Raw genomic sequence first — 26,946 nt, forward strand, 5'->3', positions numbered from 1 at the left:
TAACGTGCAACAATAATTCCCTCGCCCATTTCAATCTTAGAAAGTTAAAATGTTGTGCACCACAAATGTTGCTAAACTTGTGACTACATTATACAATCCAGCTGAAAAAAAAAAACAGAATCATTTCTGTCTATTTCCAAATAAAATTTATCATAACACTAACAAGTGATAAGTGACATTGGGCCATGGCATGGTTTGAAATTTGCAAGGGATGGTTTAAACAACAGACTTTTGTTGGGCAGACAGTGCCATTACTTACCAAAACAAATGTTATGCTAGACACATGATGTTGTTTTATCGGACTATCATCAAATACAGAAAACATTTAGCTGATCACAATCTGACTTCCAGTGGTCTGCACCTAACATGCATTTTTAATGCAGGTTGCAATATTACATAATCGTTCTTGACTGTTGCCCTTCTTTTCCTCAAATATTCCCAGAGGGGATTCTTTTTGTGATGTAGGGTATATGTGTATCTGCTGCTCGCAAAAAAACCCCCTGAATTACAAAAGGATTCAGAGTCCTCTATCATGACCCAATTTACTATATATTAACAGAACAATATGACCACTGTCGTCAGAGAATTCTGACCTATTTACATGGACTAGCAGTTCACCCATCAAATGTTTAAAAAAAACGGTTCTGTGCGTGGTTTGAAAACCAAACACACAGTTGCATGCTGAGCTGAAGATGTCTTGACAGCGTAGTTGACAATGATCGGAATGTCATCAAGGGTAGCTGGTGATCAAACCGCTGTGACTAAACCGATTACACAATCTGGATACCCACCCAGTATTAGTGTGTACTTCTAAAAGCCCCTCATGTGTTGTCAGCCAAAACTAAGGTGTGTTGGCGAGTGTGTGTATAGACCAAATATGCAACCATCTCACTGAGCAGAGGTATAAACATGCCACAACAGATAGAGTCAATATGGAGACTGGGCTTCTGACGTCTGCGATTGAAATTAAACTCACACTGGGGTTAAAAACACTGAAACAATACACGATACAGTGTTTGAGAGTTTGACAAAGCCTAGCCCACCCCACTTCCATGACACTCTGAGGCCAGCTTCCCCACCTCTGTCATGTAAATCAGGCACAAACCACAATGTAGCTTATACCCCAATACACTCCTATGGCCCGGGAATGGCTCCAGCAGCAAGCCCTAACTGACATTACAGTTTTGGGAAACCCTAGAGTCGTTACATCTGTGGTGTCACAATTTCCACTCTCAAAACCACTTGCAAGACTGACAATAACATCTTCTGAGATTCAGATTTACACCTAGGAGGCAAAGGATATTTCTGCTTACCTGAAAAGCCAGCAGTTAGACCGTACGCAGAAGTCAATAAGGAAGTCTACGGTGAAACACACTACCAGTAGTGGTTACACTCAACTGCTCATTTGCATATCTATAAAAATCATTACATCAGCAGATTCCATTTTCAGTTTACTACAGGGATGTGGAGGGTACACTGAAGGGACACTCATTTAGAATAATCAATAACTTCCTGCAGTCAATGACATGACTTTGTTGGGTGTAGTTTCTATGAATTTTAATACATTATTTTGTTCGTTACCACAAATTTCAGGCAAAATACTGAGTTCAGATTTTCCTTGCCACTCAGTGACCCACCCCTTTTCTTTTTGGACTGTGACTGCATACCTGGCATTCTTCCCTTGATAGCGTCATTAGCATATATTTAACATGTTGACATATAGTGTTTACATCAGAGAAGCAGATAGTGAGTATCAAACTGGCAGGCTTGGGCAGCTGTCTGATCACTTCATTACCTCTGTTCCAAAACATCAGCGGCAATATGGCTTCATGGCCAAAATAATCATTGTCTTTGTCATCAAGGTACAAATAATGTTACTTAAACCTCATGCTGATTGAAATGACATTTTCACAGCAATCCTAACCTATCCAAACCTTATGTTTTATCACACATCTTTTCAGCAATCTTTTATATCTCTAATATGGAATTACTCTAATATCCTGCATGGGTAAATCTGTGACCCTGACAAGCATGATTGTACGGCTTTCTCTTGTCCTAATTTTAATAATGACATTGACGCCTAGAGATTCTTTGGTAGGGCTCCTTTATAATTTTAAAGATCAGAAAAATGTCAAATGAGTAGATAATGTAAAGAGAAAACAATGATCAATGGAAGAACATGCATTCACTGAAAAGGATTGATTATAAATCAAACCAAGAAAGATTAATATTAGAGATATCCTGATTTGTTTGTCACATAGATTGAAAAGAGCAAAGAGTACATTCTTTAAATCACACCATTCAAAATGAATATGATTTGATATACTGTACTAAGTCTGTACACAAAGTCAGATATTTGGTTGGTTCTCCCAGTGCTGTACATAGCTTCATATTTCTATCAACTTGGAAGATAAAATAATCTTATTATAATCTATGATTAAAGGGTTTAATTTTTCATTCTTCATTTGTGACTACAGATATCAACACCATCGCATTATCTTACAAAAAGTTAACATGTTGCATGCAGCTTCCATAGAAAATGATGGAACTAGAAATACTCCTGTTGCTATGGTACACACCGGTACATCTGTGCCACAGTCATTAAAATTAAACATTTATATATCTGTGACGTTGCAACTAAATTTCAAGTCATGAATTTCACAGGCACGCCAAATTAGCAATTATAAAAGCGTTATCAGCCTGTATATTTGGTGAAGTGAAACCTATTAATCATGATGGCCATCAGTTGTATAGGAAGTTAAAATTGAGTGTTGTGAAATTAAAAGCAGGAAATCTCTGGTGTATGGCGGTTCAATTGAGTATTCATGATATTTCTATTGACATTACCAGTATTAAATTCCTACGATTGATGGAGAGTGCTGGTATTATTTCACATGATATCAGTTTGGTTTTTATTGTGAATTCAGTCAATATGCAATGAGTCTTTGGTATGTACTTTGGTGATCCATTTGAATTATAAATTAAATTATAAATTAACTTTTTCAATAAAGTAAAAAAAAATTCCAATAAAATATTTGGTCATCTTTGAGAAATTAATTCATTACTATTTACTTGCAAATTAATATTTGCACTGAGAACTAAACATTTGAATTAATCAGTGAACTATCTGAAGTGAAAAAAAAATTAGTTATTCAAGGAGGTAAAAAATATTAAAATAATGATTTAAACACGAGGAATGCTTGTGGCGCCTACATTGAAGTACTAGTATATGTGTAACACTTATGTTACTAATGTACATGGTATTCTAATGTTTGACATTGTTATTTATACCAAAACAAAAATAAGCTAACATAGTCACTAAATGTAATGACTGTTCCTAGTTTTCTGTGTTTTGGGTGATCAAAATCACTTTTGGAAACAGAGAAATATGCACATCAGTTGATGGGGCCTAAGCTCTTAGTTCCCATCCCATTTGTCATTGAACATAGACTCAACTGTTCAAGCAAACAAAGGACAATTCCATTACAAAGGCATGAAGGGGAGGAGGGTATCTCAGTTTCAAATTTTACGATCTTATTGACTTACAGCAGCTTGCATAATTTAAGTGTTTCTGACCCATAATGCAAGAAATGATAAATGTACACAAGTCAGGAATAATAGAAACTGACTGTAAATTAATTACAACCAAAATAAACATACAAAAGGCATTCCCAACAGGCAACAATCAGCTATGAACAAACCATGAAAGATGAGATGACCTTAATTGACATCAAAGGATTTGAAAACGTAGGCCAAGAACTGAATCACAAAATCAATGCCTAAAATCACATACCGCCAAGTATTTCAGAAAACCCCTTTGCCCACTGATCACTTTCAACACATAAAATAACATAAATTTGAGGCAAAATCAAACCATCCATTTTTTTTTCAGTGCTACAAGTTACAACACTGCCTCTCAGAGGCACCTTTACAAAATCAGGGCTTTCGTCGGCTTCTACTGATATTGTGCCTTAGACTTTGCTATGGTGTCAATGATAGATTCCCACTGTATATCCTGTGATAATCTTGAGATCTTTGATTTATAGATGCTGTGTACTAGTATAATCACACAGTTGTCTAAATTTTTCATAGATGGGTCAATGATATGGAAACGGCAAGCTCTCCATTCTTAGAAATTTATTTTTAATATAATATAGACATGGAAAGGTGCACTTTACTGGGTAATGATCACAATGAAGAACTCTACATGATATCGAAACAGTAAAATGCTTCTGGTTGGAAATACAGCAGGAGGTAAAGTAGTTTGGCAAGAAAATTTCTATTATTGACAATTACCCCATGACCCAGAACTAATCGAAGTTTCAATTTTTTAAAAAGATGAAACTGTCTAACAATACTTCAGCAATGCTAGTAACAAATTCATTCAGGTTGAAGCTAAATCAGTCTATGATATTTTGACTGAGAAGGATATTTCTGGTCTAACTAACAGTTATATTGATCACTTGAAGCGTTGTCTTTCCAAGATTATTTCAGACTGTAGTTGACAGATACTCCTGCCTGTGGGTCCATCAGGTTTACTTTACATCAGCATATCACACATTACCTGATGGTTTTCTAGTATTGTATTTCGCATGCCATATGGCATTCATAATGATGTTGACACCATCAGTGCATGTGTGTGTTCTGATTTGGATTTCATTGTAATAAAGCCTTTGGAGAAACTAACTCTGGGCACTACAGAAGCAAATTACCCAATATTTACCAATGATTTGAAATTCAAAATGGCCGTCATCTCTGTCTTATCTCTATGGGAGGATAAAATTCCCAAGTTTCACAAATAAAGCTGGTGAAATCTTTATTTATTCAATAAGCTTCAATAAGCTTCAAAATGAGCCACCACAAATGGTAGGCCATTTGAATAAAAGTTTTAGAGTCCAAATATCTGTCCCCAAGGCGCATTCTACCTTAAAATAGACATAAATATACTTACCAGTCCAGCATAGGTCGTAGGAAGTTGATTAATCTTTCTTATAGATCCTGGTTTAATCTTTGACATTAACCTGTTAAAAGATCAAAGATGGGTTCATCAATCAGATTAATGCATCATCATCTCAAAGCATAAAAAGTAAATTATGCATATCTCCATATGCAATGGTTTCCTGTTGAAACCTACATGGAAGTGCTTATCAATACTATGATATAGGCAGAAGTAATCCATACATTTTTAAATTTATCAAACGTTTGATAAGGCCTTATTGCTTTGTCTATGTTTAGTATCGAATTCCTGTAATTTTACCCAGTTCACAAAAATTGTAAATCTAATGGTATACATATATTACAATTTCATAAACCTAAAATATGATCCAGGCAATTTAAATCAAAATTGATTCAAATGACAGTCACTTATTTCAAAATAAACAAAATGATTTCTCTGACTTTTAGTTCTACGTGATTTCAGTGAATATTACCTGGGAAGAGATTTCAATACAGGCTTTGCTTGATGATACTTTTAATACTATCAATGATTGAACAGGACATGGGAACTGGAATTCATAGCGAACTGATTATATCAATGCATGTCAATGAAGTCAGTGGTTTTGAATTTAGTATTGTCACCAATATGATCCAACACACTGATTCCATCAACAAGGTTTATCACAAGTCCAATGAATACCATACTTACTGACATAGAAGAACTCCATCTTCCAAAGCTTTCCTGAAATCCTCATAAGGGAAGTTTTTTCCACTTACAGCCTGTGGAAGGAAAATGAAGCTGATTAGTTATCATGTCTGTTTTCAATTTATGAGGCATGTTTGCAATGTTCTTATATTAGTCAGTGTATTTGCAATTTGTTTTTGAGTGGAATTCACTGGTTTTTTAAACAGCGCCCTCTACAGGTCTAATTGTATTTTGAACTTCACTCATTGTTTTCTTGTGGGACTTTGCTTATAACCATCACAGTTTCTCTATTTAATTCTTTTGATCAACAATTTAGAACATTCCTCATTCCTGAAATTACCTACTACTCTGACATCATTTTAGATCAAACATTTATATTCCTATTCTTGAGTTATTCTAATTTTCAGAATGTGATCACAAACTAAACGCACACAGAGCTGAGAGCAGACAGAGGTCCTGCCAGATGAAAACATAATTACGCAACGAATGAAGAAAAAAGGGATAATAGAGTTTTACAGGGCTTCATAAAACTCCAAACACTGGTAATTTGTACTTTAAAGAGCAACGAAGTCTAGAGTGTGGTTCATAGTGGCTTACAGAGAGGGGAATAAGGCATTAAATGGACTAAATGACCACAACAGCTGTCTGCTGGCTGGGTTTCATGGGTCATGTTAGTACTGATTAGATTTCACATTAGGGTCACTGGGGTTGTACTTTATGGCACCATAACAGGCTATAAAGTTCCCCATAAATACTTATCACATTTCGTTTCAACTCACTATCACCATATTTGCAAAATACATGTTGATGAATTTTACAATACAGGTTATATGGGACTGTTTGACAGGAACCGATCCTTATGAATAATTGTCTCGATCTCATGCTGCAGTGTATCCTTTAACATTAACAACTCTGAAATTTTTTAGTCAATTGAGGAATTTCTTTAAATTTCTTTGAGTCTGCCCTACACCAAGACAAACAATTTTCCTGAGTCACAGGCAAGTGTAATGTTTGAGACATTTAACATTGATTCGACACATTGTTTGTATCAGTTTATGCATTAAATGGTTGTGAATTTTTGGTCCTGCCCTGTCTTGTCGTGTTTTGGTTTTTATTATTCCAACCATCTTCTTTTCTCAGTTTCCAATAGACGATGTTCCGCTGATTGCGAGACCTCGCGAGACTTTAATACATGCCCGTAGAAACAGGTTTTCAGCTTTGTAATACAAGTCAAACTTTGTATGGAACTAGAAAAAGTGCAGAACTTAGCAAAGATTGCAACTTCATATATTTTATGCAGTGTTTAACGTAATTAGCGACTTGTCCTGTTTTACGCAGTTTGTCCTGTGTTGCGAGAACACGTCCACTGCGAACCACATATTCTCGCGATATCTCGGAATGTCTCGCGCGGTTCGGAACATGGTCTATTGGTGGCATTTTTATAGACCATAATCCGCCATTATGTAACAGACTTCAAAAACCCCAAATCTATTTCTGTGAGAGAGCATGCTAGTGCTTATCTGCATGCAGTGCACATGCACTGCTCACAGAATTTATATCTTGCATGATGCAATCATTCATGATTATTGCTTTTCTATCGTAAAAATAAATGTGTTGAATTACAAGATAATGAACAGCTATTAAAAATGCACATGGTATTTGAAAAAGTGACCAAATTTACACAGAAACAACTGTACACTCAAACTTCAGGCGCAATTTCTGAACAGCTCTTTAATATTTCACAAATTCTTGTAAACCCAGTAAAAGGCAACCAGCAGAGCAGAAATGAATCTAACAACAGAAGTACAAATACAACACAACCATGAAAGTGTTTAGCAAGCTCCTGCAAAACAGACCGACTCAAACTGGAGGCGATTGACATTATGTCTTTGTCATTTGCAGATTTCACAGTGCAGAGCCTGTCAGAGCTGTTTATCAAATAGTTATAGGATACACTTTTCTACCCTGACAGGCAAAGATAAGAATTATTGGCCAGCAGTCAAATCAGAGTTAAATCACAAAGCAGGGAAGTTATTCAGTCTTCAGTTTGACTTCGATAAGGATCCTGATTATAACTTCAACAATTGGAAAATTCTTTTTGCCAAGACACAAATTAGTCTTTTATTTTCTTGTTTGATAAGAAATTTTCTGGGTTGTCCATAGGTGTGTGCACATATGGCACTTGAAATATTTTTGTTGTTCTTGTAATAGCTACGGCAGACAGTTACACAACACCTACAAAAGCTGCCACTTTCATGTTGGCAGGACATAAATCAAACTCAGTATGAGTGCCATTCTATTTGCACCTGCAGTTTTTTTGTGCAAGCTATGCATCTACCCCAATCCCCTGTGTACAGTGACACTGATCAAGAGCCCCTCCCTGCAGCCATTATACCAGTAGACATCAGGAAGAGGGGTTCCACTTCAATACAATCTATCGATAACTTGATCAATACCCTGTTAATGACACTGAACAATTACAGAGTTCAGAAACAAATGCATGCATGACTGTGATCAGAACTATGCATGCTTAGTGAGCAGTCTATAATGTCATTATCCCTGCATCTATTCCTGCATACCGATGGATTTAACACAGTGGTTACACATTAACAGAATCCAACAATTCAGATAGACCACAGCATTGACGAAAATGCCGACAAATCCCTTTGCAAAAGAGGATTTCTCCCACAACAGTGGTATTGATCACCTTGTAATCCCAAACACAGAGGGAAAACTGCAATTTTGACAGAACAAAAATGTCTGCAATGCATCACCTCCATGTAAAATACTTAATGGTTACTGCAGTCTCAGTACAATGGAATAAATGCCAGAAACAAAAAGAGTTAATGGCCAATAATTACACCAAACAAAGATCAAGGCTTTCCTTTTGTATGGTTACTGATAAACCTTTCTGCAACAGAAATCTTCTCAGGTTTTGAAAGTGCAGAACAACAAAATACCAATGAAACCGGTATGATCTCTAGATAAATTTGTCATTCAACTTTCTTCAGTGACTGCATGAACACACTGTTGACATTGAATGATGCAATTATAGATGGGCCGCAGAGAAACTAAGTTTCAATTTCAAAATCATACATCTTAAAATACCAAGGGGAATTTGCTGTAATGCTACTTGAATGAGCAGGATCCTTCATCCTAGTTTACAAGTATTAAATATCTCTACGTAATTACTCCACAAAAAGATGGTGAAACTGATCCAGTCAAATCCATTGTTCATCTCTAAGCTTGTTTGCTTCCACTTAATCCTACTGCATCTCATTGATTTTTGAAGAAGCCTGCCATACAGTTTAATCTGAATATTCTGGTCAAAAGAGCAGTGAAAGTGATGTTTTCGAACTTTTTTAAACTTACAATGTAAAACAATTCTGAAAGATGTGTCCTTTCTTCCAATACAAATTCATATACTGTATTGATTGTTATTATGAACTGTATGGTTGAGCCGTGACTTCCTTAATAGCGTTTGGAAGGACAACACTTTTTCCAAGTGGTACGTTTTCAGAGTCATTGCAAAATCAAAATAAGACAGTATGACCAAAAATAAAAACTCTGGTCTAATGAAGATATTGAATTGCAGCTACACGAATTGCTGAAATCACCCACAACAAAAAGAGAATTTACTCATATAATGAACTAGCATGTGTCTTGCTGATCTGCATATTCATTTCTGAACCACCTGTTGCATTCCTCAAGCGTAAGTAAATACATGATGCAATTTGTACACAAATATTTGGAGTCCCACACTACACACACCAATTCCAATCATGAACTCTGTTTGACTGATCATTCCAGGTTTGTTGTTCAGTAATGATTTGTGTGTTTGTTTATTGGCGGAGCTTGAGTGTGATATATCATGCCAATGCGTGGATTGCAGGCCCTTTCTGACCTCTGACCGCAAATCACAGCTTGTAAAAACATATGAATCGGCAGCAAAGTAAAAAATTCTGACATTGTGTGTCTCGGTCAACCTTAGTTATGCAATGAAAGCTAATAAAGCTGTCATTGGTAGCAGTGGTGACACAATGTCAGTTTTGGCATTTTGACCTCGATTTTCTTAGGTGATACTTGCACCTGAGCAACGGTACTATTTGCGGTGACCTTCAATATGGCAAGCATCTGAAATGTTAACTTAGGTCACAGATTGGGGTCATGACCCTTTGAGCACTATAAAATGCTCAGTCTTGACTGGTGAGAAAGAAAGGCTCAGCAATTGAAAGCGATTTGTTTTGTTGGATATACACCTTTTTTCACGGGCACACCCTTCCTACCAATAATCAGGACTGAATTGACGTTGAATTACTGAACTTCAAATCATGATCTTCAAGATTTGATAAAAGATATTTGCAATAACAAGAGTTCAGTGGGTTTTCTTCAATGCATTGTGGTTTACAAAGCCTGAAAAGGCTATTATTCATAGTTGGCTGAAGGCTGTTCTGTTTACATGACCATCTCTGCAAATATATGAATGGCTTTCTGAAACTCATAAATACCAGAGTCAAATGAGTTCTCTCGTTCCAAAATCTTTCATCTCAGAAATTATCAAATTGACCATTCTTGACATGTGAGAATACGATAATTTAATTTCAGGACACATGATCAAAGTATGATGATGTCTGTAGGAAAGTTCTGTATTTGGTTTCATGCTGTATGCATACCATGCACTTTGTTTTCAGTCTACTTTAATTCCTTCTTTCTCAACGTATTGTATGTTTTTACCCACCTGAGCTTAAATTTCTCTGAGCTATCTCACATGTTTACACGTATTTCACCGATGAAGTCACTGCATTGAATACGACCTAAACACTGGTGACTGATTGCAGTCTTTCATGGGACTGAATAGAGAATGTGAAGAGATACCCACTTTTTCAAGTTTGTTAAATATACCCGTGAATAAAGCCTTACTGGCCCAGAGGGCTGGTGTGAAGCGTTCTGTTTCGCTTGTATGCCAGCATGGTATCTTGCCTGTAGCTATGTTGCTTGCAAACACTGTTAAATTTACATCACTTGATAGGTGCAAGAATTTGGTGTGGATATATTGGGAAGGAGGCGCTGGTTTGAATGAAACTACTGGACCCCTACCCTAGCACCATCCACAGCAACAGTTAGTGTCAGTGTTCAGAGCAATAACTTAGTGACAAAACTGAGTAAGCATGGAAAATAGGCTGCAGTGACTGTTAAAAATTTGTCTACCAGTTGAAAGCTTTGAAGAAATAAAGGGATTGACTAATGGAAATATAGTGATTTACGTCCAACAAACAACAAGTCAAGGCAGCACACAACACATCAACTGACAATGTTTTTAGCCAGAGTTCACAGAATATCTCTCAGCCATCTAGCACTTTAATATTAATAATTGGCTTGACAACCACACGGCATTTACATGACCTGTGACCTCTGACCTCAATGTACAAGAGTTTGGATTCTCTAACTGGTGTCCCTGAGCATTTGATGGAGAATGAATATACTTCCATTATAGCATTGATAGAAAACTAGCAAACTTTCCATGCACAAAAATTACTAATTAGTCCATATGACACAGCGGAAGAGTTCCTTAATTTTTCAGAAGTTATTGTTCATTTATAGTTTCTAAAAATGTTTTTTTCAATTATTGATATGTATTGATATGTCTTGGCAAACCTGTTGCAGTGGTCACTCTTCTACAGAGCAGTCACCCCTTTGCCTTGTTGCAACCCCACAACACTTTACATATTTTATTAAAGGCCCTTACACAACAGCCAACTCTCAGAGGCCATATACATGTAGTATAATTGCTCCACTTTGGTATAAAAGCTGTGTATACCTGATTCTGAATGACCGTTCAAAAATGTTTTCCCTGGTTGAATTGACTTCAAGCAAGAAATATTCTATTTTGACTGATATCTGTATCACAATTGTGTAACAAATTCAATTCACGTATCTTGATCTTGTATGACACTGACTTTTATTATTTACTGTCGTCATTTTTGAAATTCACCACTCAGCACACCAGCTATACTGAAAGTTAAACACCACACCCACCCTCCCTAGAAATGCCATCTCACAAAGCGGTCACTTTTTCTTGGTCCCTTGTGTGACCTATTCACTGGTTTGACTGTTTTAAAATCAGTATCTGCATGCTCCTTTATACAAATATCACTTCTAGGATATGAAGACGGAGCATCACAGAGTTCATACGTGATCAGTAAAATACTATCACTGGTTTACATACAGATGCTGTGCTTTTTTTATTATTAAACTTAAGTTTGTCAGAAAACTGTAATCCCATTTCAAGGTTAAAGAGACCACACAGATCAATATGTTTTCCAGACATAGTCTGGGGTATACATAGTGTATAGGGACTAACATGCATTGCAGATGTTAACAGCAACTGTTTGGTTTAATTACTTTGCCTTGATCAAATGTCCTTCCCTGTGTGAGGAGAATCATTTTTACATTGAGAAACAGCAAATGTTGACCATGTGTGTGTTCACAACTTAAACGTAATGCCCCTGAATCGGGTTAGGTCCCTTCATGATTGAATTCATTTTCTGTGACATTTCTCATATTATAAGAGCAGTCCCAAAGAATTCTCTCACAAACATTTATCCTTTCCAGTTTTTCAGTGGTCAAAATCAACAGAAATGTATGTTGATTATTAAAAATTAGCATTCTCAAGCAGTAAATGTTGACAATAATTTTTTTAAACACCTGTCAAGACAAATTTGCAACATCACCCCCCGTCAGGTACGGTCAAGCTATTCAAATGTGAAATTGTGCAGAAAGAAAAATATTGAATATTTTGAGAAATAAGAGTGCTTTTTGAACAATAAGAGGTCGCAGAATCTGACACTCTTGACCAATCAATAACTGAGAATGAAATAAACCACAGAGGTATATGAATGGATTATTTCAGTTTACTGCCAGAATTGTATTGCAACAATCAATGCTGGTTGTAGTGGTCAATCTTCAACTATGAACATGATGAATGGATTCAAATAGGATTAGCATTGCAATATCAAAACAAACAGTAAATATTTAAAAGTCTACATAGAAGATTTAATTTCACCAACAAAGATGATGCTAGTAGACTTGTTGAATATTGCATTGGTGTATTTGAATAAAGTTCACAATAAAAATCCTAATTTATAATAATTTTCAGTTTTTTTCAAAGTATTGCTTCAACTTTACCCTCTTTTGATTAATGACATAACCTTTCTTTTAATACATGACCAATTGAATTTGAAAACATCTTCCATTTACAATCAAAAAGTAATACTTCACCAAGGCAATTACAAAGTACATTGATCAGTTCACCAAGGCATGGTACAGTCCATCTAATTTAGATAATTGATACAAAAGTTCATGTGAGGTCACAAGTTTTACAGCTGATGAATGAGTAGCTGGCACACCAAATTAGGTAATTACCCAGCAACTTGGCTGAACACTTTGCTATATGACCTGGAATTTACCTAAACAAGACTCTGTTTTATTGTCTGAAGACTGATAAGGAATCCACCAAACTGGGCAGGCAGCTCCTCCACTGAGTAAACTGATATGCCTATACTGGAAAGTTTTGAAAGTTTAATCACTCTATTATATGTGATGGCAGGTTGAGAATCAAATTTATGACACCAATATTTATGTTACAATTAGACTTATTGGATACTGCAGCTCATGTCATTTTCTTCATAAATAAAGTCTATAAGAAAAATATCTCCATTTTGCAGCACACTTCAAAGTGCTCCACCAACTTCATCTTTCTCAATATGTGACATGTGATTTATACAAGACCAACTGAATTTGAAAAGCACTTTTATTTACATTTATACATAACATCTAAATTCAAAAGGGACACTTATGAAATACATTAAGTTCTTCAATGATCCTTGTTACAGTTTATCTAATTAAGATAATTGATACACAAGTTCATACAAGGTCACTGGTTGCAGTTTAATTATGCCAATTATGAAAGGTTGTAACAGGCAATAGACAATAATCCACAAGCTGAATGTTGTCATGTGGTTTCTTTGTCTCTGAGATCAAACAATACTTTATTTGGCAAAGTATGTCTATTAAAGCACATTTTCAAGCAAACATTCATTGGAGAGGAATTTTTGTTGAAATCTCGCTAAGAGACAAATTGGTTGCTGTACAACACATGTACAGCATTTGAAAATAAAATTTGTTTACTTAATAGCACTGGTATTGCACACAATACTCTGAGACCACTGTGGGATGTATTACTATAGGTATTTTAACCTTGACTAGAAGTCTTCTACTTGACAGGACTTAAAATTTCATTAATTCATTTTTGCCAGACAATTTTGCTCTGACAGTGAGCTGTCAACACTTTTATGACATGGTATTGTATATTTCACCAGAATGAAGACTAAGATCAGCCTAATGGCTGAGAAACAAACACCTGTTTATAGATCTAATACATGAGGTTACAAGCTATGTGTAATAAATTAACAAGAACATTCAACTGGCTTTTGACAGCCTAGTAGAATGACCACATTTAGAACTGGTGTTCTGTTCTGTACGACAGCAAACTACTGTATGCTCAAGCCTCTAATTGTGTAATATTAGCTAAAAGTGTAACTTAATAGTGAAACTCCAGATCAAAATGGGGCACTTTATTGATAGAGTTGATAGAGGGGTTTGAGGTCCAACCACCAGGGTCCGGGATAGGCAAGCAACTACCATTCAGGTTTAAATGTTCAAATTGTGGCTCCAAAGGTCTCAGAGTATATACTGGTTGTAAACATCCGAAACCAACACAACACAGTAATACTTTCACAGGAACTAGCTGAGATGAAATCTGACTCTCTGTGTAAATTCAATTCTTAAATAGACCAATAATGAGTTAAGCTTGTTTTAAGTAGTCCTAATATTGTGCAGGAATGTCCCACACCATAATCTCTCAGTGAGTATTTAATTGTCAGGAGATCACAGTTAAAGACAGTTAAAGTGGCAATCAAACCCTAATGACAGGGGAAAAAATCAATTTTTGGAAATTTAGCATTAACTTCCATTTGAGGAGTTCTTTTGAGAAGTTGTTACTTGGGTCTCTACTGATATTGATTTCTGACCACAGCCGCTAAATCCTTTGTTGTCTTCAAAGGCACTGGTGAAAGTCAATGTTTGCTGTCCTATGTGAATTCAATGACTGTGGTGTTCTAGCTATAACATCCTAATGGCAACACTTCATGCAAAAGAAGGTTGTATAGACAAATGGCATTTGGTAAATCCATAAACTGAAGTAACCCCTTGTGTTTCAGAGCCATTGTCATTGAGCATGTCATACTTCCTGAAGTTCATCATAGCCTCTTCACCCCAATTCTATGTGAACAGGTCCACAATCTGACACCATTGATAACGATGGTTTTGGGCCAAACCATTGTGATAAAAAGGTTATACAATCAGTCAAACTACAGATTGTATAGGGAATAAAGGACTGACTGACTTCTGGATAAGATACTTGACTCCAGTTGTTACAATAAATCTTGTCTAGATCAAAATGCATGATCAAAGTGGCTTTTTACTGTAAAAAAGGGCTTTAGTTTTACATAAAAAACAGCTGAAATTATTAAAAAATGATAGATATATTAGTAACACACAAAAAAGATGCTTAACATACTGTGAAACACTGAAACCATATATGTACTCAATGAAAGTAGTAAATAACAGGTATTTGCATAATTTTTACTCAAGTCGGTTTTAATAAATGGCAATTTAACCTGTAGTACTTGTGGCGTCTTACAGATTTTTCCAATATCCGTGTCAATGATAAACTCACCTCATACTGCAAGGTAATATTATAAAAGCCATAATGAACGGATGCCACTGCATTCTGTTATGGCAACAGAATAATTTTAGTAGCATGTCAACACTGTCTGTATTGACTATTACTGACTGAAGATCAACTGTGTTTCAAAAAGTCTAGTATATTAGGCAGACAAAAATTACAGCTTTGTTTCTTATCCTAAGTCTCTTTGTGAAATGGTGAGGAAAACATTTTTTATTTCTATTTTCTTGTGAGCTCACAACATTCAACTGTTGACATGAAAACAATAGAATTGGAATATAAGAGTAAAGCAGTATAATTATGAAATGCACCAATTTGTCGACTGCAAATTCATGCAGAAATGTATAGAGAGCATATACCTGTCTTCTGGGGGAGATTGGCATTTTTACATTGTATGACAAACTCTTAGCAATTTTTAAATTTATATTTTTTAAATGAATACAGCTAAAAAAGGCATGATACAGCTTTCAAAAATGGTGCACATGTGAATAAGAAACAACTTTTCTCTCTTTGGCCTTATCACTGAATTGCCAGACTTAAATTAAATGTTTTCAAAATCTGCATTCCTCAGGTCCCTGGCTATCACAATATAAGAACTGTACAGGAGAATCCCTGGACAAATATCTGTCTTTGCATGCTTGGAACTTCAAAGTTGCAGCCACTGTTATTAATACTGTTTGTATACTTTTATAATACTGTCAATAATTTTTCAGATTTATAATGCAAAATTCCACCTGACTGTAATTTATAGGAAGTTCAACTTTGAATGGTGCAGATATTGTGATTCTGTGATCATGGCTGCATTGGCAAGTTTCCTGTACAAACTCACAGTGAAGCCATTCATTATTTATTGGTCAATGCAGGTCATTGACTGGACATGGCCTGATTGCACTTTACACAGCCACTTGGTATTGATACAGAACTCTGAAGTAAAAACATCAGAAAACAGAATTGTGTGATTGAATGCACATACTCATCGATTCAAGTATCTGTACTTTAAGTAAGTATTTGAACAATTAATTAGATTAAATTAGTCAAGGTTTATGAAAATTGATGAGACTGGTGAAAAGCGTTTGAAATCAGGTGGACATTTCACATCACATATTAAACGCAACGTGAAATTGGTTTGCTGTGATGTTTTTTTGTGTTCGAGTTGTTCATATATTATAATTATGATAATGTTGCTGATATGCAAATATCTTACATATGTAAATTCCATGGATTTTGCCACATCTACAGACATAAATACTTCAGTTGTTTACACATACTAGGCGTCGCATTCCCACCAGCTGCAAAACATAAGCTGGCATTTCCATCACAGGGTTGTACTGGGTAATCATAGATAGTATTGTCAAAGACTGTGTCCGGGAGTTGGATATTGGTGTGCATTGGGGTCAAAAATGTGAGATCATAATTTACACCAATAACCACTTAAAATTCCATTGAGATGCAATTAACATTTATGGTTCTGATCATTACGACAACAACAAGTCTACCGTTTTGGTAACTGTGTAGTTTTATTTGAGTTATGCAGAGGGCAAACAATTGTTGCTTTGCACGGTGTGGTAGTTGTCATGCCTCTGGTATGCCAGTCATTTACATTGCCTGTTCTGTATCAAGTATTTGGCCCCACAAAACAGTTCTACCTGCCCAGACAAGAACATTGAATTAACAGAAACTCAGCCAGTACCACGAATGTCTGAGGCCTGGATTTCATTTGGCCAGGTCTGTAATATTATCAAATGTGTTTGCCAGAGCCCTGGCAGTTATCTTTGGGAAATCATTACACTGGCTCCTGAACCGAGATCAACGTTCCTGATTATGTTCCAATTAATCTACTGTCACAAACCTCAACAAAATATACACTGCACTGAGTAGTTCATTAAAAATTTGCACTGAGTTGAATTCCTTTAACATGTAATAGTCTCACTTTTGATTGAAATTGGAAAAAAATTTCAAAAATATATGTTAATCATTCAAAGATATATAATGTTCAGAATTGGCAAACTGATTTTAACAAATGTAAAATTGTAGAATAATTAATTGGTAGTGGGCACATTGAACAGAAAACTGTACTATACAGGTGGCTCATTATCCTGCAAAACACATTGTGTCATATTGCTAGATAATGGCAGCTTGTTTCCAAAAATAAGATTCCAAATCTGTTTCAATCATCAGTAATGAAGAATTTACGGAGTAATTTTACTTTTCACTCGCTTGTAGTTGCAAATTTCAACGGAAATGATTTGTCCAAATCTTTGTTATTGATAGATCAAAACAGATTAGCCAAACAGTATATATAATCATTTATTCAAACTTCGGTTGCATCAGCTTGCAGACCCAGGGAATGTATCCACGGTCTCTCAGTCTTTGATCAAAGAGTGCACAAGCCTCTTAAAAACGTAAGTGTTTGTGGAAATCAGAAGAGAGCCTATTGCAGAAATCTTTATCTGTGGAAACAATCGGCAGAAGTATGACTGGAATGCGGCTTTGAAGTGGTACACCTCTGGCAATAGAGTGTTGTAACATTTTAATCAAAGAATGCCAATAAAAAAACCAGATTGCACACCATAATCTGTTTATTCTAATAATTATCAATGAAGATGACCATCTTCAGGACACAAGATAATGAAGGATGTTAGAGTGATATATTCATGGTTACTTATTGGGTAAATAATTGCCCACTGATAAATATATCAAACTGGCTCTTGTGGACAAAACAGTTAAATGGCTGTTGTGATAACATTTAATGGCCACCTCCTTGTCAAGGTTTGTTTACTCGGACCTTACAAACTTGGCTACTACAGAAATTGATCCCTGGAAATACCAGAGTGGGACCATCTGCTGTTTGCAGGCATCCCGTACCACGATAACTGATCACACAGTGAAGTGGCTTGGCTTTTATTCAAAATTCTATCACAGAAACGAAGATAAAATCATGATTACATTTACTAGTACAACTTCTGCCCCTAATCTACCACTGTCCAAGAATAATCGCAGGGTTAAAGAAAACAAATTATAAAAAAAATCATCATACCTCTACAAGAAAGCTTGACAACCTATAAAACTATGTTTGTTCACAAGCCATAACATTCCAATTTGTTGAACAGTGGTATCTCATAATCACATACAAAACAACAATTATTTATCTAGCATGCCAAAGCCAAATATGCTGCTTTACAATTGTGGTGCGATGTCTCGTAGGCTGTAAACTCATATCAACACTGGATAAACATATGTATTTCTCTTTAATTTCAATATGTCATCTTTTGTATTTATTTATGGCCAAACAAATACCAGATTCTTTAAATAATGTATGTAATTATGGTATGTAATTATGCATATGACAATCAAATATAAAATGTACTCATCATAAATATTTTATGCAGTTTAAACAAACTGATAAAAATATAGTTTGAAGTTTGAGTTCAAGGTTAAATTGATCAAGAGAAATTCCAAACATGTAAAATGCCTTTCCAGGTCATATCATTACAAGAACACGTCCAGTAAACGACAGACTTCCCAAACTTTTTTCTGAATTGAACGATTACAACAACAGAATTTGGAGCATGTGTAGGAACAATTTACCAAAATGAAAAAAAGGGAATATCTGTATATTTTATGGAAAAATATCATTCTAAACAAGTTGGGCTTTTCCATCTTGTCATGAAAAGTTAGTAATTTCTGTAGGAAAGAATGTAGTGGCTCTGCAAAAAGAGCATTTGTGGTTGATGAGCAAACACTGGCAATAGGATTAACAGCTGAACATTTTTCTGACATGATATATTTGTTTGTCTGCTGCCTGTCAATAATTTGTTCATGTTACAATCCAAATACTTTTGCACGATATTGAATTATGCCTTGGATATCAAATGAGAGTCAAAGCTTCAAGAAATTACAAAACAACACACATATCGAGGACAGTTTATGCAAGTCTTCGATGCTTCTAGACATGTTTTAAAGGCCACAATTTTATGAAAGAAATCCCTGGCAACATTAAAAATTCACCTGACTGGGCAGTTTTTATTACCAAGACTTCAGTTGATCACCCTACCATATCGGTATGCCTCTTTCGATCTGCTCCACCACTCACAAAGGTTGTCCGACCATGCATAGCTAATACAACCTGAATAACTAGTTTGAAAGATCAAACTTCCAAAATTACCGACATCGGGTAACTTATCTTCTGAGGGAAGCAATGTCATTGTCTGGCGATACAAAGAACGCAGATATTTCATGCAGGGCTTTGAAGTAAACAATGTGTATGTGGTATAAAGATTGCAGCCATTATGCTGAGGGTGGCAATGATGTAATAAAAATACCAACAACAGTGTGACCTTAGTGAAAAGTCTTGTGCACATCTTGAATGAATGTAGCACAGTGGCTGTGCTATAAAATCTGACAAACTATAGGTTGAAATAGTTAGTCAGTTTATCTTCAGAATATTTTTAAGGCCATCAGCTCACCAACACTGACCTAACAAGCTGCTCTTTCTGTATGAAGAAAGTCCTGGTGACCGCAGCATCCACAATGGATTCCCTCCATTGGCGTTTACAAACAAGTTTTTGTTCCTTTGATAGAATAAGGCTAAGAATAGCTTACAGGCCATATAGTGCACATCCTTTTAGTTTGCCATTGAAGGAAAGCTCAACAGCTAACAATGCATGACACTCTAATTGATCCACACCTCAATCTGTAGACTGGGACTTCAGTCGAGATTCAATATGAGTACCAGCAACAATACAAACCCTTACTTCTTGAGTGAGCAAGAAGTTTGATTAAAAAATGTTCAAGTTGACTTTAAATAAGATGTATTTTTGTACTACAGCATCATTTCACACAACTTTGCAATTTTCCTTGTCCTTATCAGGGTGAGTTGCTTGAAATATGCTGTTTTTATTATCAACATATTTGCAGCATGCAAAACAATCATGACATCACACTTTACCCGTCTTGTAAAAACAAAAGGATAAACTATATTTAAAGGGACAAAGTCGGCAATATTTCATGAATTTTGTTTGGTGCAAGATACAACTTGCATGTTGAAAGATACTGAATATATGGGTGACCATGCATATATTCGACCCCGGTTTAAAACAAATGAAACCATCATGGCAAAAATGAATTAATGATCATGACCATTAATTCATTTTCGCGATGGTTTCATGTATTAATTTTGTCTAAAACCGAGGTATATGCATGGTCACCCATTCATTCAGTACCTTTCAATATGTCAAACAATATAAGTAGTAACTTGTATCAAACAAATTCATGAAAATGGCCGACTTTGTCCCTTTAAATACTAATGGTGTTTTTAATTGAATTAATTTACTACTAATAATCTATATATGGATTGCTTAACAACAAATGATACGGTAGTTCTATGAAATATTCTACAGTAACACAATTGTGGATACAGAAACACTTTCATTCATCACTGGGTTCATATACATTAAAATTTTCACATACAAATTAACATGTTTTCATAGAATAAAGTTCTTTGAACTGAGCAGGGGTTCTCCACTGAAGTCATTACGTTTGTAAGTCTATTGTTTTGTAGCATTCATCACAGCACATAACTTCAACACATACGAATATTGATTTGGATCTATAGTATTATGACCTTACAATTGGCACTGTCACATATACCTAACATATGCAATTTATGTTGAAATAAAAGTTATAGGGTATGTTTATCTCACTTAAATTTCACGTGGAGTACTTTGATTGAAGGCTGTATTTTCAAACCTTGATGTTTTTATAGTTACTCATGAAACTATGAGTATTTTAAAATGACATTTTCCTGACAATTTTAGATATAATCTATGACCCTAGATACCCCTAGATACATGAATATTCACAATTGATGAGTTATAATTGGATTTGAATATTTAATATTCAAATAAAACAACTTGCATGAATCAATATTATCACATCATGCCTTTTCCAGAATTATAAGAATTTTTTTTTCCAAATTAGCAAAGTTTTCCGATATGTTGGAATCAATCTTACCAGTCACATTACATCACTGTGAAGGCTGAAATATCATTTTAAAAAGTTGATTGTTGAAGGTCAAGGATCGAGGGCTACTTTTTGTATGAAACTGAAAACAGGCAAAACAGTCGCTTTAAAGTTTGATCACTGCATGTGGATGTTACTGTTTCCATCACTTATTGTTGTCAAAATATATCATGATGTTTAAGTATTATGTTATAACATTTTCAAGATGTAGTTTTTGTCTCCTGGAAACATATAACGTTATGGAGTTGTACTCAGAACTTTCAAAGACATAACGTTTAAGGCTACTACATATCAGATGTGTGGTCTTTCACAATTTGTTTTTGGTGAAATATTGTTGTACAGGGCAATGTTCAACAAAAAATCAATCAACCACAATTGCACAGCCCTACGTGCCTTGGGCTTACTGTAGGCAAAGAAACCTGATCAGCCTAGATTTAAAAGACTGGATCATCAGATGTAACTTAATCCTTTGAGTGCTGTAATTTTTTCCCACCAAAATTTTAGTGCAACATTTTACCAATTTTTATGAACTTTTCTGCATTTTTTTGATAAGTTGGCCCAAATAGCCATCATATTTAATTTGTTACAGTTTTTTAATCAAAATATAGGAGGAAAATCTGAAAAAAATTGACTGGAGTATATCAAAGTGGTAAAAATTGACTTTGGTGCTCAAAGGTTTAAGTGTGTAGTTTTGACCACATGTAACCACACAATCTACAAGTTTAAGAAAGCTACTTTGATCATTTTGAGGTTTACTGCCTCAGAAAATAAATGCAGACTAATAAAGTTGTTCTGATTGCAGACAGCAGCCAACTCAGGATACAGTTACTCGCACTCTACCAGGATCAGTTACAACCAGGGTTAAATGAGGCATAACTTTATTGATAACTCTGTTTACATATGTTCTATTGTGGCCATGGAGGTGGCCCCGGATCTCACATCTGAGTGTAAAACCCTACTGTTTGGTATTTAGACTGCTGATTCAGCTCATCCAAAATGCAAACTCGGTACAACTACTGTTCCGCCAGTAACCAAGCAAACATCTGAATTACCAGACTCTCGGTCAACTCTATAATTAGAAAGAGAAGACCCTGGGGTGTGATTTCATAACCATAGGTTTTTTACCTCTAAGCTCCAGGAACAAACAGGAGCCTGAGGAGGGTAAATAGAGGCATATGTAATTGGGTGCTGGAATGAAAGAGTGAAATTACAGGCTTTCATGGATTTTACTGTCTTATTGTGGACCATGTACGTGCACACACACACAGACATTTGTTCCTGTCTGTCTCCGCTTGCAGTTTACACAATTGGAAAGGAAATCGGTTGCAAATGAAAACCACAACACAGATTCTTGAGGAGGCAGAGCTGGCAATAACACCAGTGTGGTGGACGTTTGACTCTCTTAACTCATCTTTATTTGTAAAGAACACACAACTGTCTGAAAGGAAATTGGCAGAGCCTGCGAGTTGTGAGCTCACATAACCAGCCCTCCACTGCCAGAGGCTCAGAGCTTGGTGTTAATCCAGGCCATTTGTCCAATACCACCTGTCCAACAACAGCCTGCCTCTTTGTTTTGGACATATCAAGCGTTATCTCCAGGGATAAACAACTTTCTATAGCAGGAAGCTGCCACTGTAATGTCATGGTTATATCGAGAAAGCATAGACTTTGAGCAATAGGAACTTTTCATAAGAAGACAAAAGTTGACAGATGTACGCCAAATGTTCAATTATGACAATAAACTGATATGTCTTGGAACAATCACGCATGCTATTAAAACAATTATTACATTGATCATACATAACAGCAACAGCAATATAACTATACCATACAACTGGATTTTGACACATTCAGTAAAAACTGTTATCCTTACACTAATTGACCACCATATACTTTCAATATCAGTAATTCTACCTGTGTCTGTTGGGTTACAGAATGTTGCTCATCTTAATGGAAGTTGCTGTTGACATTATCAGATAGAGAAGCTGTTAGAGCAGACACAAACTGTTTATACACAAATGAGCATAAAACCACTGCTTCACGGTATCACCCTTACAAAATTACATTTGACTACAACTTTACCACCACCATTCAGTTTCCTTTCAAATTGCCAAGTTTGACCTTGAAAGCTGTAAAGTGTCATTCATAACTTTATACTTCAGCACCAATTGAAGATTTTTTCACTCCTTTTCAATGAAGAAAACTGTGAATGGATGACTGAACAACAAACGTGATTTGAGAATTAAAGAGAATGTACCAACATAGCTATGCGCGCCACAGGCATGCACGGACTCACTGAACGAAAACTTTTGGAGAAAAACTGGCATGATGATTTAACACGGAGAATTATTATGAGCCCACAGACGTAGACATCCGTTCTCAACCAAATCGCAACACAACACTAGTGTAAAAGAAGGCGGGAACAAAAGACCCACCACGAGTTTGTAAAACGGTTTCTCGCTTTGGAATGTTAGCGCTGACAATAAACATGCAATTTGACACAACTCGATAGTTTACTCTCGGCTAGAAGTACAGTACTTGTGGTCAGGCCCCTACGCTCTTTACAAAAACAACATGAACGAATTCGCTCGTTTTGACATGGCGCCATGACGATGCCTGGCCCTTTAAAATATTAAACGTTGTTACTACAGAAACGGGCCCCTTGCCCAAAAAGTTAATATTGGAATGGCGGGGACTTCTAGTGACCATTGAAAAGATAAAAAAGGTAAAAAAAAAAAACATACCCATAAAAAAAAAAAAACCATCGCACCAGATCACTACTTCAAATATATGGAAAGGCTCCTGTGGGCAATATTTACTACAACTTCGTGAGATGCAGTTTACAAGTCCGACAAGTGTATTTATTTTGCGTCTCGTACCGTCACAAATGTCAAAAACGGAAGGTAAAAATCGCCAGAAAAAATATTTCTAGTCTCAATATACCAGCAAATGTACCAAACAACTGTCTTTGCCGAAGATTACGTGACGGAATCTATTCGTTTTCATTTTATACGCATTCGCTATTTTCATTCAGATTCTTTCCAAACGACAATCTGCGCTTTATGTGTCATTTTGATATGATGGAGAGATATTTAGTAATTTAATAATTTCTTCCTCCTCTTGACAATATCGAAAGTGGAATAAAACGTCGGCATTTATCCAGTCTTCACAGCAAGCAGATTACGAACAAAACTGATGACGCTTCAGCTGTAAGTATTGTAAAAGATTCACGAAAAGAAAGCTGCCTACCTCAATCCATCTTCTTGACTCTGTTAAAGCTTCGTCGATGTTATACTCCCCGATGTGTGCGTCAGTACACTTGGACGATGGGTCCCATTTGTCCGACATTTTCGAGATTCAAAAATACAATCTTTTTAATATTCTTTGTATCGCTCGCACCCAGTGGTACACACTCGACGTCGCTGTCCCGTCCACGCACGCACGACCGAAGAAAGATTATTTTGTCGACCCCAGTTTGTCAGCATGTAGCAAGATAAAGAAAACGGTCAAGTTGCTGTCAAACGTGGGTAACATTGGAAGCAGTCAAAGCTGTGGTAGGAAAGGCCGACCGGCAGAACCGTTATCTCCCGCAGGTAATTAAAACGCTACGAAAATATCGCATATGACTGATGGATGCGCCGCTAACAAGGTTTGAACGGGGACAACACAATTACAGATCCGAACACACATAGTGAGCCATATTTCACATTCCTTTTATATCATGTGACAAATTGCAGCTGTTCTATTCGTGAAGAGAATACATTAGCATAATTTATTGATGTTTACGGCTCGGCGGCTGGTTTTGTGACACCTGTGAACCCAGACTTGAGGTCGTCTCGCACAATACGCACATGTAATGTTACGTGGCAAAGGTGAGCAATGAAGTGCCAACTTTTATAAAACGTGGCGTTTTGGAGTCAACAACTGAGGACATGACGCGGGCAATGTGCATCGCTATCAGAAATTTGAAAATAAAAAATGTGGCATTCAAAAGTAGACATCCCCGCCATTTATTAAACAGGTTAAAGTCTGAGTCTAGACATCTGTGAACTGTGCACTATAGTATACTCACGCTAACTGTTTTGCCATGCATTTAGCCGTACGGTAATTTGACATCTGAAATGCTATTCTATGGAGTCACGCAACATGGTTAGCATACAATTGACAGCTCACGACGGATTGTAACTACACATAAAAAAGTAGTGTGGTTACATGTACACAGTTTCGAGTTTACCGGTAAACAGAGAATCTGTCCTCGGAGACATCGAGCCGTGCTTCAACTGCTTGACCATAGATCCTGGCTGAAGAGGACAGAAAGTGTTTCCGATATATATGGTGTAAAGTTACTTGGCGGCATAAATAACGTTCAGACTACGAGTTAGCAATCACGCAAATTACAACTTGCATGCGAGAGCTCAGATCTCCGGACATCGATTTTAACACATTTAAAACTGAGTCCATATGCAGGCGCCCTCACGTGTTACCATTGGTTGAAGACTTTCTCTCCTTCATTTCCAACAAGTTTCAAATATGAGCAACTGCATCCTGACATACAAAAGTACTAAACAGAGTTCTGTACACTTTTGTGACAAGTTTGACAAATTTTCTTTAATATGCTATTTACATGTAACGTTAATTCTAGCAGTAGCGTTTTAGCTGCTTGGGAAGTTATACATGGAATATCTGAACAAAGACATCTGTAAAATACAAAATATATTTTAACTTTTGTTAAAAACTTCAGTAAAACTTCCTATATTTTACAGTTGAATGGGTAGGGTATTTCAAACAGCCTTTTAGAAATCACTTCAGGTCCCTTGATGATAAAGGAATTTGTACTGCAACATAGACCCTCGAGGGTATATGAATGGAGTTTGTACTCTTCATCTGCCTGGACTTGTGAAAAATGTCATATAAACACTAAAATAAATATGATTGTTACCACCTGCAGGGATGCCTCACCTAATTACTAATCACAGTTATAAAAGCTACAATTTCTCTGCATGTGCACAGGACAAGTATGTGTTCAGTATAGAGCCAACAACTTCCAACAGAACAAACATTTAATTAATTATCTTATCAAAAGCTACTTAACAAACAGGAGACAATATGTTAATATCAATGGGATGAAATCAGATGAGTTAAAAATAACATGTGGACTTCCACAAGGTTCTGTGCTGGGTCCAACACTTTTTCTCCTATATGTAAATGATATAGCACATGCAACAAAGTACTTTGACACCCGTCTATTTGCAGATGACACAAGTCTATTTCATACGTTTAACTTGCAAAAGAAAATAGATCTTTTAGAAGTAAATTCCAACTTGAAGAACGTCATAGATTGGTGTGATGCCAATAAATTAACTGTTAATTCAGCAAAAACTGAATACCTTATTTTTCGAGGCAGAAATATGTCAGTGGAATCAACAGGTACAATTGATGTTAAAGGAGTAACAATAAATGAAGTGCAAGCAACTAGGTA

General features: G+C 36.0%; 1 protein-coding gene across 30 annotated transcripts in view; it reads right to left on the minus strand.

The window, feature by feature from the left end:
- LOC139131766 (trichohyalin-like) overlaps window positions 1-25,744 on the minus strand; it is a 79,293-nt gene extending 53,549 nt beyond the window's left edge. For 16 of the 30 annotated variants that reach the window (XM_070698000.1, XM_070698011.1, XM_070698014.1 and 13 more), the window contains exons 1-3: window positions 24,717-25,133; window positions 5,645-5,715; window positions 4,952-5,021 (exon numbers count right to left, since the gene is read on the minus strand). In XM_070698000.1, the coding sequence (XP_070554101.1) occupies window positions 4,952-5,021; window positions 5,645-5,715; window positions 24,717-24,815 (240 nt within the window). In that variant the 5' untranslated portion in view covers window positions 24,816-25,133. Of the gene's footprint in view, window positions 1-1,313; window positions 1,404-4,951; window positions 5,022-5,644; window positions 5,716-24,716 lie in introns of those variants that run through there. The other 14 variants (XM_070698022.1, XM_070698027.1, XM_070698028.1 and 11 more) reach the window with 2 other exon arrangements.
- Between the last annotated feature and the right edge of the window lie 1,202 nt (window positions 25,745-26,946).

The sequence above is a fragment of the Ptychodera flava genome, chromosome 4 (genome assembly GCF_041260155.1).
Source record: "Ptychodera flava strain L36383 chromosome 4, AS_Pfla_20210202, whole genome shotgun sequence".
NCBI lineage: Eukaryota > Metazoa > Hemichordata > Enteropneusta > Ptychoderidae > Ptychodera > Ptychodera flava.